The sequence below is a fragment of the Doryrhamphus excisus genome, linkage group LG20, assembly GCF_037039965.1.
Source record: "Doryrhamphus excisus strain RoL-2023G ecotype Guam linkage group LG20, RoL_Dexc_Guam_v1.1, whole genome shotgun sequence".
NCBI lineage: Eukaryota > Metazoa > Chordata > Actinopteri > Syngnathiformes > Syngnathidae > Doryrhamphus > Doryrhamphus excisus.
In genome coordinates, this window is record NC_136376.1 from 5,323,485 (window position 1) to 5,339,058 (window position 15,574).

Below are 15,574 nucleotides of genomic sequence, written 5' to 3' on the forward strand. Positions count from 1 at the left end.
GCTGAGCTTGACATTTGTTATGAAGGTTCTGAAGATGAGCTGGCATGTTTTGTTGGCTGGATTACACAAGCTGCCATACTATATATAGGGCTGGGGCATAGACCGAGGTAAAAGCTATATAAACATTGCACCATTTTCCCTGGTGTCTATAACGGATCCAAATTCAGATTGTTGGTGGAGGAGTGGGGGGATAACATAGCGGCCAATTTGGTTGGTTGCGACCCACAGCTAGTAACTAAAATAATATCTTCAAATAGATTTCATATGCTATTCAACTTAGACTCCTATTTTGAAATACACTTTATTTTGAAAAGGCACACACTGAGACATATAGCAGAATATTTGATTGATGCTGCAAAGCACAGATATTATATTAACTCATTCACTGCAAAAGACGTATGCCCCCCCCAACCCAACCACTCGCTCCCAAAGATGTATTTATACGTCCCTTATGTTTTTTTGCGTGAAATCCACAAAGATTTACAATATTTTGCACAATTTTGCTAATTACCGTATTTTCTAGACTATAAGTCTCCGGAGTATAAGTCGCACAAGGCCAAAAATGCATAATTAGGTAGAAAAAAAACATACATAAGTCGCACTGGAGTATAAGTCGCATATTTTGCTGGTAATTTATTTTACAAACAACTTGACTAAAACAGACATTACGTCTTCTTGGAAGGCAGGTTCTGACAATAAAAGGCTGAATATGTGTAAGATATGCTAACACAATGGTTATTCAGCTACAAAAAAAATAAACATGAACGGAAAAGATGGCCAGTGTTTATGTAACATAAACAGTTTTTTCATTTATAAGTCGCTCTGGAGTATAAGTTGCAGGAACAGCCAACCTATGAAAAACAGTATGGTAACTCCTTAGTAAAAAAGTGTCCTATTCACATCATGATGAGTATTTACAGGCTGTTTTTATAAATACAGTACATTTTCTCACTTGGACCTCTGCAACACTGACGTCAGCTTTATTCTGTGTGGCCCGAGCAGGTTATACACGGACGTGGAAATGCTGATCACTGCAACGGCCGTGAACAAGCCCCCAAACTAAGGTTTCAGCGCTTCATTACTTATTGATAAAATGGCATTCAGAGAACCGCATGCTCACACATAGACTGAGTGAATACTGACTGCCTAGAAACCAAAGAGACTGCTTGCCCACTTAGAGCTTCACAGAATTCACACACACACGTGGAGAACATAGGATGGCATGATAACATGAGGAGATGTTGCATGAGGTCATGCCGTACCTGGCGTCTGCCTCGCTGTAATATTCTCTGGCGACGATGTCCTCGAACAGCTCGCCGCCAGTGACGCTGCACAGAGAATAAACTAGTCAGTCTGTGCTTGTCAACGTAAATGTGTGGTGTTGTGGTGTGCGTCTGTGCTTACAGGTCAAAGACGAGGTAATGGAAACCTTCCTCTGAGATGCTGTCATGGAGTCGCACTAGTGGGGGGGGGGATAGGACACAACTAATGATTAAATGTCAATGAATATGATGACATTCTTAGAATAACTCATCTTCATCTCTTGTGTGGATGCTAACTGTGTAATCCCGGGTTGAAAGCCTTATTCTAATCCAGTACATGCATGTTGATTTTCTATTATGTCTTATCCTCCTCATGCAAGAGTGAACAGGACCAACTCACCAATGTTGGGATGTTTGAGCAGACGACAGATTCTCGCTTCTCGCTCCAATTTCTGATGATCTGAAAGAAGAGAAAGGAAGCAGATGGGATGTTGAGTTACGGGACAAAAGCAATGGCCGGTTGACTACAAAGAAACGGGAACAAAATGAAGCCTTCATTAGTACCATTATATCAGGATAATACAAAAGATCAATGAATCCACCCATGGCTTTAATGTGGACAGTAGACCCTCATAATATATAACCCTTTTTTCCATTTATTTCCATTTTCCTTCCTTTCAGCTGTAACCGGATGCCAGAAAGATAAAACATAAAACACTTAGGGAGACAAACAAGCTAAAAGGCTAGAAGCAATTGACTTTTGTTGAGCTTGCACATGTAGGACGACAGACGGCTGCATATTGTACGCACACAGCAGCAAAAGGCTTTTTGCACTTAGTGAAATTAGTCTTGTGGGTGTGGCTTTAATATAATCATTGTCTATTAATGATTTTAATGGTGAGGAGAGGATGGCCCTGTGTGTGTGTGTGTGTGTGTGTGTGTGTGTTTACAACACACCGACTAGTTCTAGACACAGGGAGCAGAGAGTCAATGGTCAAGTTCAGAATGGACACCCCATCACCACCCACCAGCTGTCCCACCGTGGGACAGATGGGCCGCTTACGTGAGTGAAAGCATCTGTGTGGGTTTGTTTTGTTGCTGTTGTTTTGAGCGTGACAGGGATGGAGAGGCACCGGACACCCTTATTAATCCCCTCGGGTCTCTGCCCGCCCCTTCCATGGCAAAAATACTCATTTGGTGCTACCTCAGAGGGCCGAGGGCCGGGATTTTTCTCCACAAACAATGAGGGCAAGATGGGAAATATATATATATAAAATATTAAAGATGCCGGGGCCGTATGATGGACGAGTGGTTAGCATGTAGGTCCACACAGTCAGAAGATTGGGAAGACCTGGGTTTGATTCTCCATGTGGAGTTTGCATGTTCTTCCTCCCACATTCCAAAAACATGCTAGGTTAATTGTTGACTCCAAATTGTCCATAGGTATGAATGTGAGTGTGAATGGTTGTTTGTCTATATGTGCCCTGTGATTGGTCAGCGACCAGTCCAGGGTGTACCCCGCCTCTCGCCCAAAGACAGCTGGGATAGGCTCCAGTCGGGACCCGAGTGAGGATAAGCAGGATGAAAAATGGATAATTATTCATTAGCTAGCTTGTTGCCATCAGCAACAGTGACAGCCAAGGCAAAAGAGGATAAAGATTTCAGAAAAGTCGAACTGCAATGACTTTTATGGTGGAGAGATCATACAGTTGTTGTCAAAGGACTCCATTGACATTTTACTATTCTCACATTTTTAACAAATCCCATTACTGTTCACCGGCACCGATGTAGCGTGCCGGTGGAAGTGTCGGATGTGGCGTACGGTCATTGCGTTCTTTCCTTCAGCCAGTAATTATTCATCATAATAGCCATCTTTCAAAATGGATGTTTTGTTTAAATTTACAAAAAAAAAATCCCACAATCCAAAAAAAAATTAAGTGGCAATCGCAGGCGAGATTCCAATTCAGGTCTTCCAATCTCTTGACTGTGTGGCCAACATGCTAACCACTCGTCCACCATACGGTCCGATTATAATCATTCATTCATGAATTTTCTACCGCTTATCCTCACGAAAGTCACGGGGGGTGCTGGAGCCTATCCCAGCTGTCTTCGGGCGAGAGGCGGGGGAAACCCTGGACTGGTGGCCAGCCAATCACAGGGCACATATAGTCAAACAACCATTCACACTCACATTCATACCTATTGACAATTACAATTATGGACAGTTACTACGGTTTAGCAGTACCAAGTTTCAGTACACATCCCTAGTCATGCATGTTGTTTTTTTTTGGAGTAAACCTCAAACCCAGCTCTCATCTGACTTGTTCAGGGAGCGCAATCAAAGCAGTTGTAGACATCCCACAACCTTCCTCTCTGCGCTATAATTGGGCCAATTGGGCGTCTTGTATTCTTAGAAACTTGCCTGGGCCTGCAAAAATAAAAAGTACTATTTTTCAACTCTGGCTCACGATGAGGGCTCTATTACTCGTTCGTGATGGCGGGTGGTCCTGGCACGATAGCAAGAGGAGAAAGTACAGAGTGAGGGCAGAATTGAAGGGACCATTTGTAAGAGAAGGAACATGTGCGTCCGTGACAAAAGACCACAATTAGAGAAGCAACACTTAATGAAAGTAAGCCAGCAGGCTTTGGTGATCATCATTTAAGAACATTAACTGTGAGAGACAAACCTCTTGTCTGCAGGATCTGACCTCACTTAGACGTGATGCACATCCTTTTACAGCTTTATGATGCACTGATATCACAACTTTGGCTCCAGTGAGAACACCAAAACCACTTAGCACAACTAGATTGATTCATGGCCAACAGGAGGCCACATCATCACATTCATTTATCCATCAGGCCCTCCTCCTCGCTGCTGTCATGAAGCTGTGGGCAGGATGGATGGAGACATATATGGCGTCGCTCGGGTTTGAAAAATGTCTCCCTTCCCTTCTTGTACATCAATTAACTTGGGCAGGGAAACGAGCCTGACAATAGTTACAAAACACATTTCAGTAGGCTTAAAGAAAACTTGGTTTAGCATCTTTTACCACCCATCCAGTCATTTTATCTTTATCTTATCCTCACTAGGTGTGCTGGAGCCTATCCCAGCTCTCTTTAGCGAGAGGCGGGGTATGCAATGTGGCCAGCCAATCGCAGGGCGCATAAAGACAAACAAATAATCATTCACACAATCATTCATACCTATGACAATTTAGTAGTAGCCAAGTGTTTTTGGAATGCGGGAGGAAAGCGGAGTACCCAGAGAAAACCTACCCAAGCAAAGGTAGAGCAGAGCGTAGATTCGAACCCCGATTTTCCCCATCTTGTGACATGCCAACCACTCATCCACTGTTTGGCCTTGTGGACACTTAGCAGCTTTTAGTGTAAGAAGAATCCCTGCCTCTGGTCTTCTGCTTTTCACAGAGGCAAAGTCCTGCTGCTCTGATAAAAAATTATCTTGCACACAAAAAGGTGAAGGCCGCACGGTGGACTAGTGGTTAGCATAATGGCCATAAAGTCAGGGGATGGTAAAGATCTGGGGTCTAATTTCTGTGTGGAGTTTGCATGTTCTGTCTGGGTTTGTTTGTCTACATGTGTCCTGCATTTGGCTAGCGACCAGTCCAGAGTGTATCAAACTCAGCTGGGATAGGCTCCGGCACACCACTGCTACCTTCGTGAGGACAAGTAGCATAGAAAATGCACAGATGGATACACAAAAGTGTCAAAATGTGCTATTATTTTAGGACAAATTCAGCACATGTTGGTGCTCTTATGGAATTGATATTTCTCACACAGACTCGATGCGACTACAAAAAACACCTCTATGCTATTCAGCCCAATCGCTAGGACATTTGGTCCATACTGAACAGTACTTTTAGGGGACTGACAAGCACACGTCTGCAAAATTTCAGCAAGAAGCCATCAGGCAAAATAGCTTTGCACGGGCATGAGCAACTAATTGTCCATAAGTCACTGACGATTTGATGAGGTTTATAACTGCATTCATTGTGTACCGCTTATCCTCACGAGGGTCGCGGGGGTGCTGATGCCTATCCCAGCTGTCTTTCGGCGAGAGGCGGGGTACACCCTGGACTGGTGGCCAGCCAATCACAGGGCACATATAGACAAACAACCATTCACACTCACATTCATAACTACCGGACACGTTGAGGATATGCTAGCATGCCTTACAAAGCATTTTAAACAGCCAACGGCTGCACCATAAATGTTATTAAATAGAAGGCCCAAGATGCGATGGGATGTCCTAATTTTTTCACATGGCTCTATACAGAGTAGTGACAGCCGTCACCAAATTAATTAGAGACATCAGGAGAAGACGAACACTTCATTAGCTGGTCTTAAACGTATGACCACCCATTTATTAGGACTCATCTTGTGGCAAAATGAATCAGTTAAGGTAACGGATGGACGGCTACTCAGCATCCATGGCAACCTGTCTAATGAACACAAACATGAACAGTCAAGTATGGATCGCAAGAAAGCGTTAGAGTAGAAAATTGAAGTTTAGCAATCGGACATTATATAATACTAAAAGGTAATGTGTTTGTCTGACGGACATCAATAAATGAGTGACAAACAGACGAAAAGCAAAACAGTCATAGACTTTGGGTCAGCCCCGGCCCGCGGCAGACGAGACTATAAATAGAAGCAATCCACCCTTCGGCTTACAGACATGGATCACAGTGGCCGGGCCTGGCCGCCATCGCTGAGGACAATGAGACGAAGGAAGAGGATAGGGAGAGGCTGTCAGGCGTGGGCGTGTAGCGAGGAGAAAGCCAACCAAGGGGGAGAGTTAGTGAGAGCGAATTTGAGAGATTTCTCTTTCGGTTGCTGGATAGGCTGCGATCTGACATCGGTGTCATGGCGGGAGGTCAGTGTGAAGTCAATCATGAGGCTGATAGTGCGTAACGATGCCAACATTAGGAGGGCCTTCTGATCATGTCGAGTGTAATGACAGAACTGCTGGACGCCATCTAAGCGGCGCTGGATTCTCGCACTTTATCAAACCCTAATAGGCTAGGGGTATGTCTATTCCTCATCTGGTTTTTCAGTACGGAATATTCGGTATGGTGTTGACCACGGTGTCCAAAAGGTGCCGTCGCCACTGTTCAACTGTTCAACCTAGCATAATGGCTACATTGGAGAGACCAAGCAACCCTTCTACACCTCCAAAACAAGGAACATTTCTTTGAGGAAAATGATGTCCAAATTCTGGTTCGGGAGGACCAGTGGTATGAAAGAAACCACATATGTCAAACTACAAAGGCCCTAAATAAACAAGAGGAGGTTTGTGGCATCACGGATCATCTGCTTACAACAATCTACTGACATCTCTCCCTCAAAGTTTGTCTCATTCCACAGGAAGCGTGGCCACAAACATGTTTTTGACGACAGGCAGGCAAACAACCTATTGTTATGCAGGAAGGCCATTTACCAGTCACGCTGGGCCATAAAAACAATAAAGCAATTGTGACCAAACTCTCCAGGGACATAAATAGGAAAACCCCACACCTACAATTTTTGAACTGAAGAAGCAGTTTGGACCAAAGATGAACAAGAAGAGTCCAGTTGCCTCAAGTCAACCTTTGTAGATTTTTTTGTATTTTGTTATTTATTGGCAATTACCTGTTAGTAGTTTGTAATTACCTGTTGTAGTTAGTAATTTGACAAATCATGAAAGCTGCTTACACAAAAGCTATACTGTTTTATGTTTTGCAGTATGCTCCCTTATTAAATTGAAAGAGAGAGGAGAAATACGATCTCAGGGAAGAACTAAATTTGAAACACATATGCTAGGACTACGTTAAAAAGCCATAGCATTTCAGTGTGTGGAATCAAACTACGAAATGGATTGAGTAAGGACCTCAAACAATGCACAACGATGAGCCAATTCAAGAAGCAATACAAGCAGTTGATGTTTGCTAAATACAAGGATGAAGAGTCTTGAACCAGTCATGATGTGCTATATATATATCACTATATTGACACTTACTATGGTACCCATTATGTCATTGGATGGTCATATCACCACGTACTTCGGTAGGAGGTACATTATTTAAAAAAAAAAACAAACTTAAACCTTATTATTGAAAGCAGGAAGTGAACAAATGTAAGAGTTACTGATTGTAAAAGTACCTGATGGAGGGGTAGGATTTAATAAGCTTTGCTTCTTCCTACTCCTTTTGGACATGTGGAACTGTGAACTGATTATGTGATGCATTCAATTGTAATCTGATGCATGTCCAAATGAAATAAAACCATTACCATTACCAAAGTGAACCATAACAAACTATGATGATGGCGTCCCGTTACACCCTTCTACCACAATGTCCCTATATCACCAGCCGGAGGATAACTGAAAACAAAGCAAGAAGTCTAACAAGCTCCAAAGAGCCAGCAAACATGTCAATATTTACCCCATCATGGCAGTGTGCCAGGTGGTTCATGGAAGAACCTGTTTTTGGTGTACCAAAACTACGGAGACACGCTTCCCAGGGTGTTTGTGATGTAGAAGAACACCTCTGGTGTGAACTAGAATGGAACTGACCATCCCACAGGTCAGCTGATCTCAGAAACGGAGAAAAATTAACACACACACACACACACAAGTCTTCCCAGACGAGTGGAAGCTGTTACAGCTGCAAAAGGAGGTCTATCTTTCAGTAATGAGGTTATTTTTGGAGCCCCGTGACCTTTGTCTGAGAGCCACGTGTTTCTTCTTGTACACATCAACGATACATGAAGACATCCATCATCAGGTCAGGTAGAAATACAGAATTCATTGGTTGACCGATTGGGCTGTCAGAGGCTGATATTAGCAGACCAAGTACAAATAGCAATCATTGTGCGGTTTTGGTTCACTTAAAAAAAAAAAATAAGGCTTTGACCTTTTTATTTGGCCTGAAACAAAACTACCCATTGCTTCTTATTTTGGCAATAAGGCACCTTTAGCCAGAAGTGAACGATGCAGTCAGGTGGAGACTCTTGTTTCCACGCCGACATGGTGGCTTTAGTGTGGATGAGCAATTAGTATCCCCACATGGAAAGACGTACAAATATTACTATTAGGATTAATGACACATCATCAGTAGGGTAAAACCAACGACCGTATATCCTGTGAGTGGATGAACAATCCAATGCCCTGTATACATGGACCCGAATGTTCCAATTGGAATCGGTTTATTTGTTCAAACGGAAATAATGTAACCTTTGTATACGCCTCATTCCAAAAGAAAAGTCCCAATCCGAATGAACATATAATCGAATTCCCGGAGATGGAATATTCCTTTCCCCAATCCGATTGAGGTACCTTGTACCCGCTCAAACGGAAAGTTGTCAGGGTGCGTTCTTTTTCGTGGTGTTTTTCTTCTTCTGTTTATTAGCGGTTGACAAGCAGCTTTCGGTGTGCATTACCGCCATCTGTGGAACAGAATCTAAACCCTTCTATACGCCATTCACAAGTTCAGTTTTTCTTTAAAAATAAAATGTATATCTATAAAAAACATGACCAGAGTTTAATTATAAAATATATTAAATATTGATCTTTTCCTGTTTAAATTTATCCCGGGTGCGTTCTTTCAGCGCATGCTCAAATATGGTGTAACACGCAGCTCGAGACGTTCTTTGGTTTTAAAAATAGAGGCGAGCAATCGGCACTGCGGAAAGTTTGTTTTTGATCCAACCTAAATTTCAAGACTGGACGAACGAAAAACTGGCAATATGGAGTTATTCCAACAAGTACAGAAGAACAAGAATAACTCGGGGAAGCCGGTATCACGTGACATTGATGTTTACTACGTATGCCCCATTGACTATTCTGGTTGATTATAGCAGCACATGTAGACAAGAGATTGGAATTTTCCTTTCCATGTATACCATTGTTTTCGGAAAAGTAATTCAGAAAGATTCCATTCGGAAAGAGGAAAAACTCCTCATGTAAACGTGGCTAATGATAGGAAGAGCCTACGTCGAAGGATAAAAAAATCGACATTGTTATGAACTTCTGGCTGCCACATGCCAGTTATCCCTGTGGCAACACAGTTCATTACGACATATTAATTACAAGTATTTTGTAATTCAAAACCACTTGCCACCGATTTGTATACCTTAATAATAATAATAAACAATTTAAATCAACATATTTATTTTACCTGCATAGCTTTCTAAGTGTAGAACTCAACTGTGCCATGTATGGCTTCAAACTGTTGTTTTGAAAGGAGAACAGGAGGCTATTTTATTCATCCTTCATCCATACCGAATACCCTCCTGTGAGTTGCAGAAGAAAGCATGAAGCTGTAACGTCAGAAGCGATCTCCCTGCTTATTCTGAAGCTATCCCAAACTCATTAATTCCAGAATTTATGAATTAAATCCAGAATTCATGAATAGATATAAAAGGTAAAACATGTCTCAACCTTCTTACACTCATTTGCCAGTCAAACAAGATCACCAGCATCCTGTTTTGTTTCTTTTTTTGTGCCAATTCACGCACACACTAGCACTCGTTCTGCGTCATGACGCAACATCTTTGGACACAGACACAAATGCACACAGAATACATCAGCTCCGATTAGGATATTCACTTGACTCAACAAATGACACAAATTCTACGTAACAACATGCATCTCCGCTGTTTGGATGTGCTTAGCAACAAGAGTCCAGAATTTCCTTTCATTTTCTCTACAAGTCCAAAGACGGATGAAGAGAGGCCAAGACTGACAGGACTGTTTTTCCATCTTTGGTGGCACGCACCCCACCAATAAAGCCTCTTATTACTATGAAAGCCTATTTTGACTGTAACCTTGGAAGCGGACGAAAATGCAACACAGATGGTGGCGAGGATCTCATCACAAAGCGCTCCACAATCGACTCCACTGAACAGGTTTATCGGGACGTGCTTCCGACTGCAGCTTGTAGCAGCGGCGGGCCAGGTGAAAGTGGTAAAAAGAAAACATTCAAAAAGCACAAGGCAGACGCGCACAGTGTAAATAAGGAGGCGTGTCTGCGGTGCAAGGCTAATCAAACATCCTGCCTTTGAGAAAACAGCAGCCTTGTCCAAAGGTTGTGCAATGTACATGACAAATACAGTTGAATCAATATTTGCGCAGATGAGTTTGTTCAACAAAGTATTGTATTTTTGTTAACAAGTGATCCAAAAACAAAAAAAAAAACAGCATTCTTCCTGGATAAATAACAACTTTTCAAAATGAAATTAATGAATGAAAAAATGCACCAGAGGAGATATATACATAAGATATGGTGTCTGTAAAGCTGACTTGTCTTAACTCAAAATGAATCTAACAATCTAAATGCATACACTAGATGTACAATTAATTCTTAAATTTGCCATCTACACTTAATAAAGGCATTTTAAAGTACAGTATGAGATGTATGAGAATGAATAGAACAGATAAAACGGGAGCCATGGACTAGACCAGGGGTCGGCAACCCGCACAGCTTGTTGTTGCGACTCCCTTTACCAAGCCTACACAGTTCCATGATTGAATTATTTTGCAACAGGTAAAACGTTGAAAAGGTTGCCGACCCCTGCCCTAGCCTTTAACCTGGCCGTCTGGCTAGCCCTACTGGAATTATATATATAGAATTAACAGTTTAACAGCATATTTCGTGTTTACATTGGAACCCAGACCCAAAAAAATGGCTCAGGGACATTTCAAAAACTTTTAAATAGAAAGTAACAGTAGAGTTGTTGTATAAATGAGTCAGTCTGTTTATTGTGTATTTCTTCTTCTCTTTCACACTTACTTTCTCCAGTTCCTTTTTGGCATTTAGAGCTCCACTGTTGTCATGGCGACATAAAAGTAAGACCGTTCTTTTTACGTGGTGCAATAACACAATATGAACACGTGAAATATGACCATGTGACAATTCCAGAGCTAATCAAAAAGAAAAAGTCTAATAGCAAGAGTAAGAGTGTCGCCACCATAATGTGATCCGACTTTCTACACACACACACACACAAATACACACACAGTATCTGTTGCCGGATGTCTCTCCCTGGTGTGTGCAGGCTTTTATTACTTTCTCAATATCCAAGTGCCGCAATAAATAATCTCAATAAAGATGCCTCTCTTAGTTCACTTTCACTGCTGGTAACTTAATTCTCTGTAAAGTCTGATTACTGCTCCCATAAGTCTGATGCATGCACGTGTGACCTTATAAATAGGCCTGCCCGCGCGCACACACACACACACACACACACACACACACACACAGTAAGAGGCTTCAGATGAAGTCTGTCTGTTCCTTCGATATTGCTGTTGTTTTCATTGGTTTACGTGACGGCAGAAGCTGAATATTGCTGATGAATATTGATCTGGAGCGCTGAGGTGCTGTGCAGACATCTTATGTTCACAAACTGCGTGATCCAAATAGCAATAACAAAATGTGGGAGGAAAAATTTCAAGGAAAAAACAACATGTTGCGCACTTATAATGCATGCCAGTTTCAGTGGAGGTTGTGACAAACAGACCAATGAGGTCTGAGCTGAGATAGCATCATGTGTATTGTGTGTGTGTGTGGGGGGGGGGGGTCCAGTACCCTGCTCGGTTCTCTCTGTGTGTTCATGCACCATTCAATGTTGATTAATTCATTCATTTTCTACCGTTTTTTCCTCACGAGGGTCGCGGGGGTGCTGGAGCCTATCCCAGTTGTCTTCGGGCGAGAGGCGGGGTACACCCTGGACTGGTCGCCAGCCAATCACAGGGCACATATAGACAAACAACCATTCACACTCACATTCATACCTATGGACAATTTGGAGTCGCCAATTAACCTAGCATGTTTTTGGAATGTGGGAGGAAACCGGAGTACCCGGAGAAAACCCACGCATGCACGGGGAGAACATGTAAACTCCACACAGAGATGGCCGAGGGTGGAATTGAACCCTGGTCTCCGAGCTGTGAGGTCTGCGCGCCAACCACTTGATCGCCGTGCAGCCCCCATTCAATGTTAATTTACTATTTTTAATTTAACCATTGTCAATTACATTAAAATAGTAAATTGACATTGACTGATGTTACTGATTTCGATTTCGTCGCACAGTGGACGAGTGGTTAGCATGTTGGCCACACAGTCAGGAAATCGAGAAGACCCGGGTTTGAATCTTCTCCTCGACTAGAACTAGAACAGTAACTGCATGCTAGCTTTAAATCCACTAGCATGTCTACTAAAAAGCTCTATATGATGAAAATTTGATTCAGGTTGGCTTCCAGACCACGCCATATGCTAGTCACAGGCGGGGGGTCGAGATAAGATAAGAAATCGTGCACTCAGTTACCGTCCCGCTCTACAAAAGGGCCGACGTGGTGACATCAAACCACGCTTCTGTTCTAATAGTTGCGTTGCCGACGTCTCACTCCCGTTTGTTCCACTTGTACGTGCTTCTTCTTTCCATATGCGACGCTCCCCTGCTCATCTAATATTTACACTTGGTCTCATCAAAGATTCACGCCGCGGCGCTGCCACATCGAGCTCTCTTCTGCCAATCAGCCTGCAGCCACCAACGCCACCCCCACCCTCTCTCCATCCCGCTGGCCCCAAAACACGTAAAAACACACATTCGGCGTATTCCAGCAACAAAGACAACAGACCACATCCTGCATATGTCTGAACTGCGTCATCAAGATTAGTCACTGAAAAATGAAGTCCAAAAAAACAACACAAGCAGCAACAACTTATTTTGGGAAGACATCCTACAAGATGTTGGGTCTGTGGGAATTTTTTGCCCTTTTGTGAGGTCAGAGGGCACTGAGAGAGGGCCTGAAGGCTTGCCATCTTTGAGCTGGAACAAGAAACCGGCCTTCCCTAAAAATTGTTCCTGCAAGGTTGGAAGCAGACAATTGTCCAAAATACCCAAATACCAGAGTCATCTTTTCAACTTAAGATTCAAGAGGAAAAAAGGAATCTCAAGCAAGCTCCTATTAATTCATTTAATAAAATAACTCACACAAGGTCTTTTGACTGCCTATATTTGGACCTCCACCAAAAGGAAAACAGAACACAAGGAAGAAGAAAGACTGTAGAGAGCTATGAGGAAGCTTTACTTACTCCCTTTTATGGTATCTTTTAAATCTGACCACAAAATACTTGAGTCTTGACTATTAAAAGTATCATGAAGTTGTCCACTCCACTTCCCATGGTCTACTTTCACTCTGTGTAAGTGTTTTAAGACTGCAAATGTTCCTTAATTTCTCTGTAAATAATGAATGAACAATACAGGTATATGTAAGCAGGGTGTATCTATAGAGGCGTTGGCCTTGGAGGAGGTTCCATGCACTTTTTTAAACTAAGATGTGTCATTTACAATATGCTTAAGATTGTTTTTAACTCAAAACTGATACAAATGTGAGTCTTTTTAACCATTCCATTACAGTTATTTTAACGGTGACTGAAAACCAAAAAAGGGCGTCAAGGTGGTCGAGTGGTTAGCGTGCAGACCTCACAGCTAGGAGACCAGTGTTCAATTCCACCCTCGGCCATCTCTGTGTGGAGTTTGCATGTTCTCCCCGTGCATGCGTGGGTTTTCTCCGGGTACTCCGGTTTCCTCCCACATTCCAAAAACATGCTAGGTTAATTGGCGACTCCAAATTGTCCATAGGTATGAATGTGAGTGTGAATGGTTGTTTGTCTATATGTGCCCTGTGATTGGCTGGCGACCAGTCCAGGGTGTACCCCGCCTCTCGCCCGAAGACAACTGGGATAGGCTCCAGCACCCCCGCGACCCTCGTGAGGAAAAAGCGGTAGAAAATGAATGAATTAATCAACATTGAATGGTGCATGAACACACAGAGAGAACCGAGCAGGGTACTGGACCCCCCCCCCCCCACACACACACACACAATACACATGATGCTATCTCGGCTCAGACCTTTTACAAGTCGTAGTTTGGCCATTGAAATAAGCGTTGTTGAGTTGACTTACAACGAGAAGAGGTGATTCTTTTTCAAAACACAAAGATAAAGTGGTCTCTCAATGAGACAGCCTATAGGATCCTCCTGTTGCTGGGGTTACCAGCTCGGGACAGCTGCCAGAACAGCCAAGTGCACAATCCACATACGCTCCGCCAAATTTGTCTCGCCTTTAGGATTTTCCCCTCCAATCAATGAGTTGTTTACGAAGAAGAGAGTGAGGGAAAAGGAAAAATGACAAGGGTGGAGTGACGGGAAGAGACACAGCAACCCCGTGGGAAAGGAACAGCCCAGTACGGTCAGGACTGCGGCTACCATCAACATCGTAGTCACTGAGGCTCTACGGGACGCACATCACACAGCACGTACAGCAACGCATCAGGTAGACACGCACAGACTTGGCAACATGTGTGGACATTCCAGCAGGTGTGAAACTAAAGCAGAGTCACTGGAAATATGACTTGGAAAAACTAGGTGGAAGCATTGTGATCTGCATATGCATGCCAAGGATTCCAGTTGGAAACTAATTCATTCACACTGTACATCAAGATAAAGGATTCGACTTTGAAACTACATTACAGCTGCCCCTTTCATTCATGCTGTACAACAAGTCAAAGGATTCCACTGTTATTGTTGAATAAACACTAAACAAGTTGAACAATTTCATCACTTCATAATACAACACGTTATTATAGCATTATAGCTTTGCTGATGCTTTGAATCCTGTGGCTGAAACAATAATTCAACTAATTTATGGCGAGAAGAGCTACATTCCCCACGACACTTGAGAGTGAAGATTCAGGAAGTAGTGTAGCGAACGCGAATATCATACGTTTTGAAGTCTTAAATGGCGATTATGTTTTGATCTGACAAATCTGGCGTAAGTTTGATCAAGAGAAGAATTACTACTATTAGACTCTGCTTGGACTGCAGCAGCTGCTGGAACTCTGATGAAAAAAATAATCAGACCTAGCACGTGATGCTGGGAGCACCCAGTGTGGGTAAGATTGCAAGGTTTATATAGTGTCTTTCTGTGTAAATATCTCACGTGGACACCTGTGAATTTATAGACAAGTACGTATGTACAAAAAATAATGTCTCGATAAATTTGGTGGGTGGGCTTAATAGTCCAAAATTAACTTTCCAGTTTTTATTGCTATTATAAAAGTAGTGGCTATTATCAATAAGTGGTGGGAGGAATGGTCACAATAGTTATATGACACGTCTGCTTTGCATAGACAGCGTAGCATCGGCTTGCAAGTTGAGGATTAATTTTGGCCATTGTGTTTAATTTTCAGACGAGATGTGGTAGCTACCTTGAATAACTGCATCATGTGACATCAACTTTGCATGCCTGTGT

The 15,574-nt window shown here is 42.6% G+C and overlaps 1 protein-coding gene across 10 annotated transcripts in view; it reads right to left on the reverse strand.

Annotated features, from left to right (window-relative positions):
• Window positions 1-15,574, reverse strand: part of camk2g2 (calcium/calmodulin-dependent protein kinase (CaM kinase) II gamma 2) — a 34,534-nt gene that overhangs the window by 16,902 nt on the left and 2,058 nt on the right. For all 10 annotated transcript variants that reach the window (XM_058059090.2, XM_058059089.2, XM_058059091.2 and 7 more), the window contains exons 3-5: window positions 1,663-1,722; window positions 1,405-1,459; window positions 1,263-1,328 (exon numbers count right to left, since the gene is read on the reverse strand). In XM_058059090.2, the coding sequence (XP_057915073.1) occupies window positions 1,263-1,328; window positions 1,405-1,459; window positions 1,663-1,722 (181 nt within the window). The remainder of the gene's footprint in view (window positions 1-1,262; window positions 1,329-1,404; window positions 1,460-1,662; window positions 1,723-15,574) is intronic.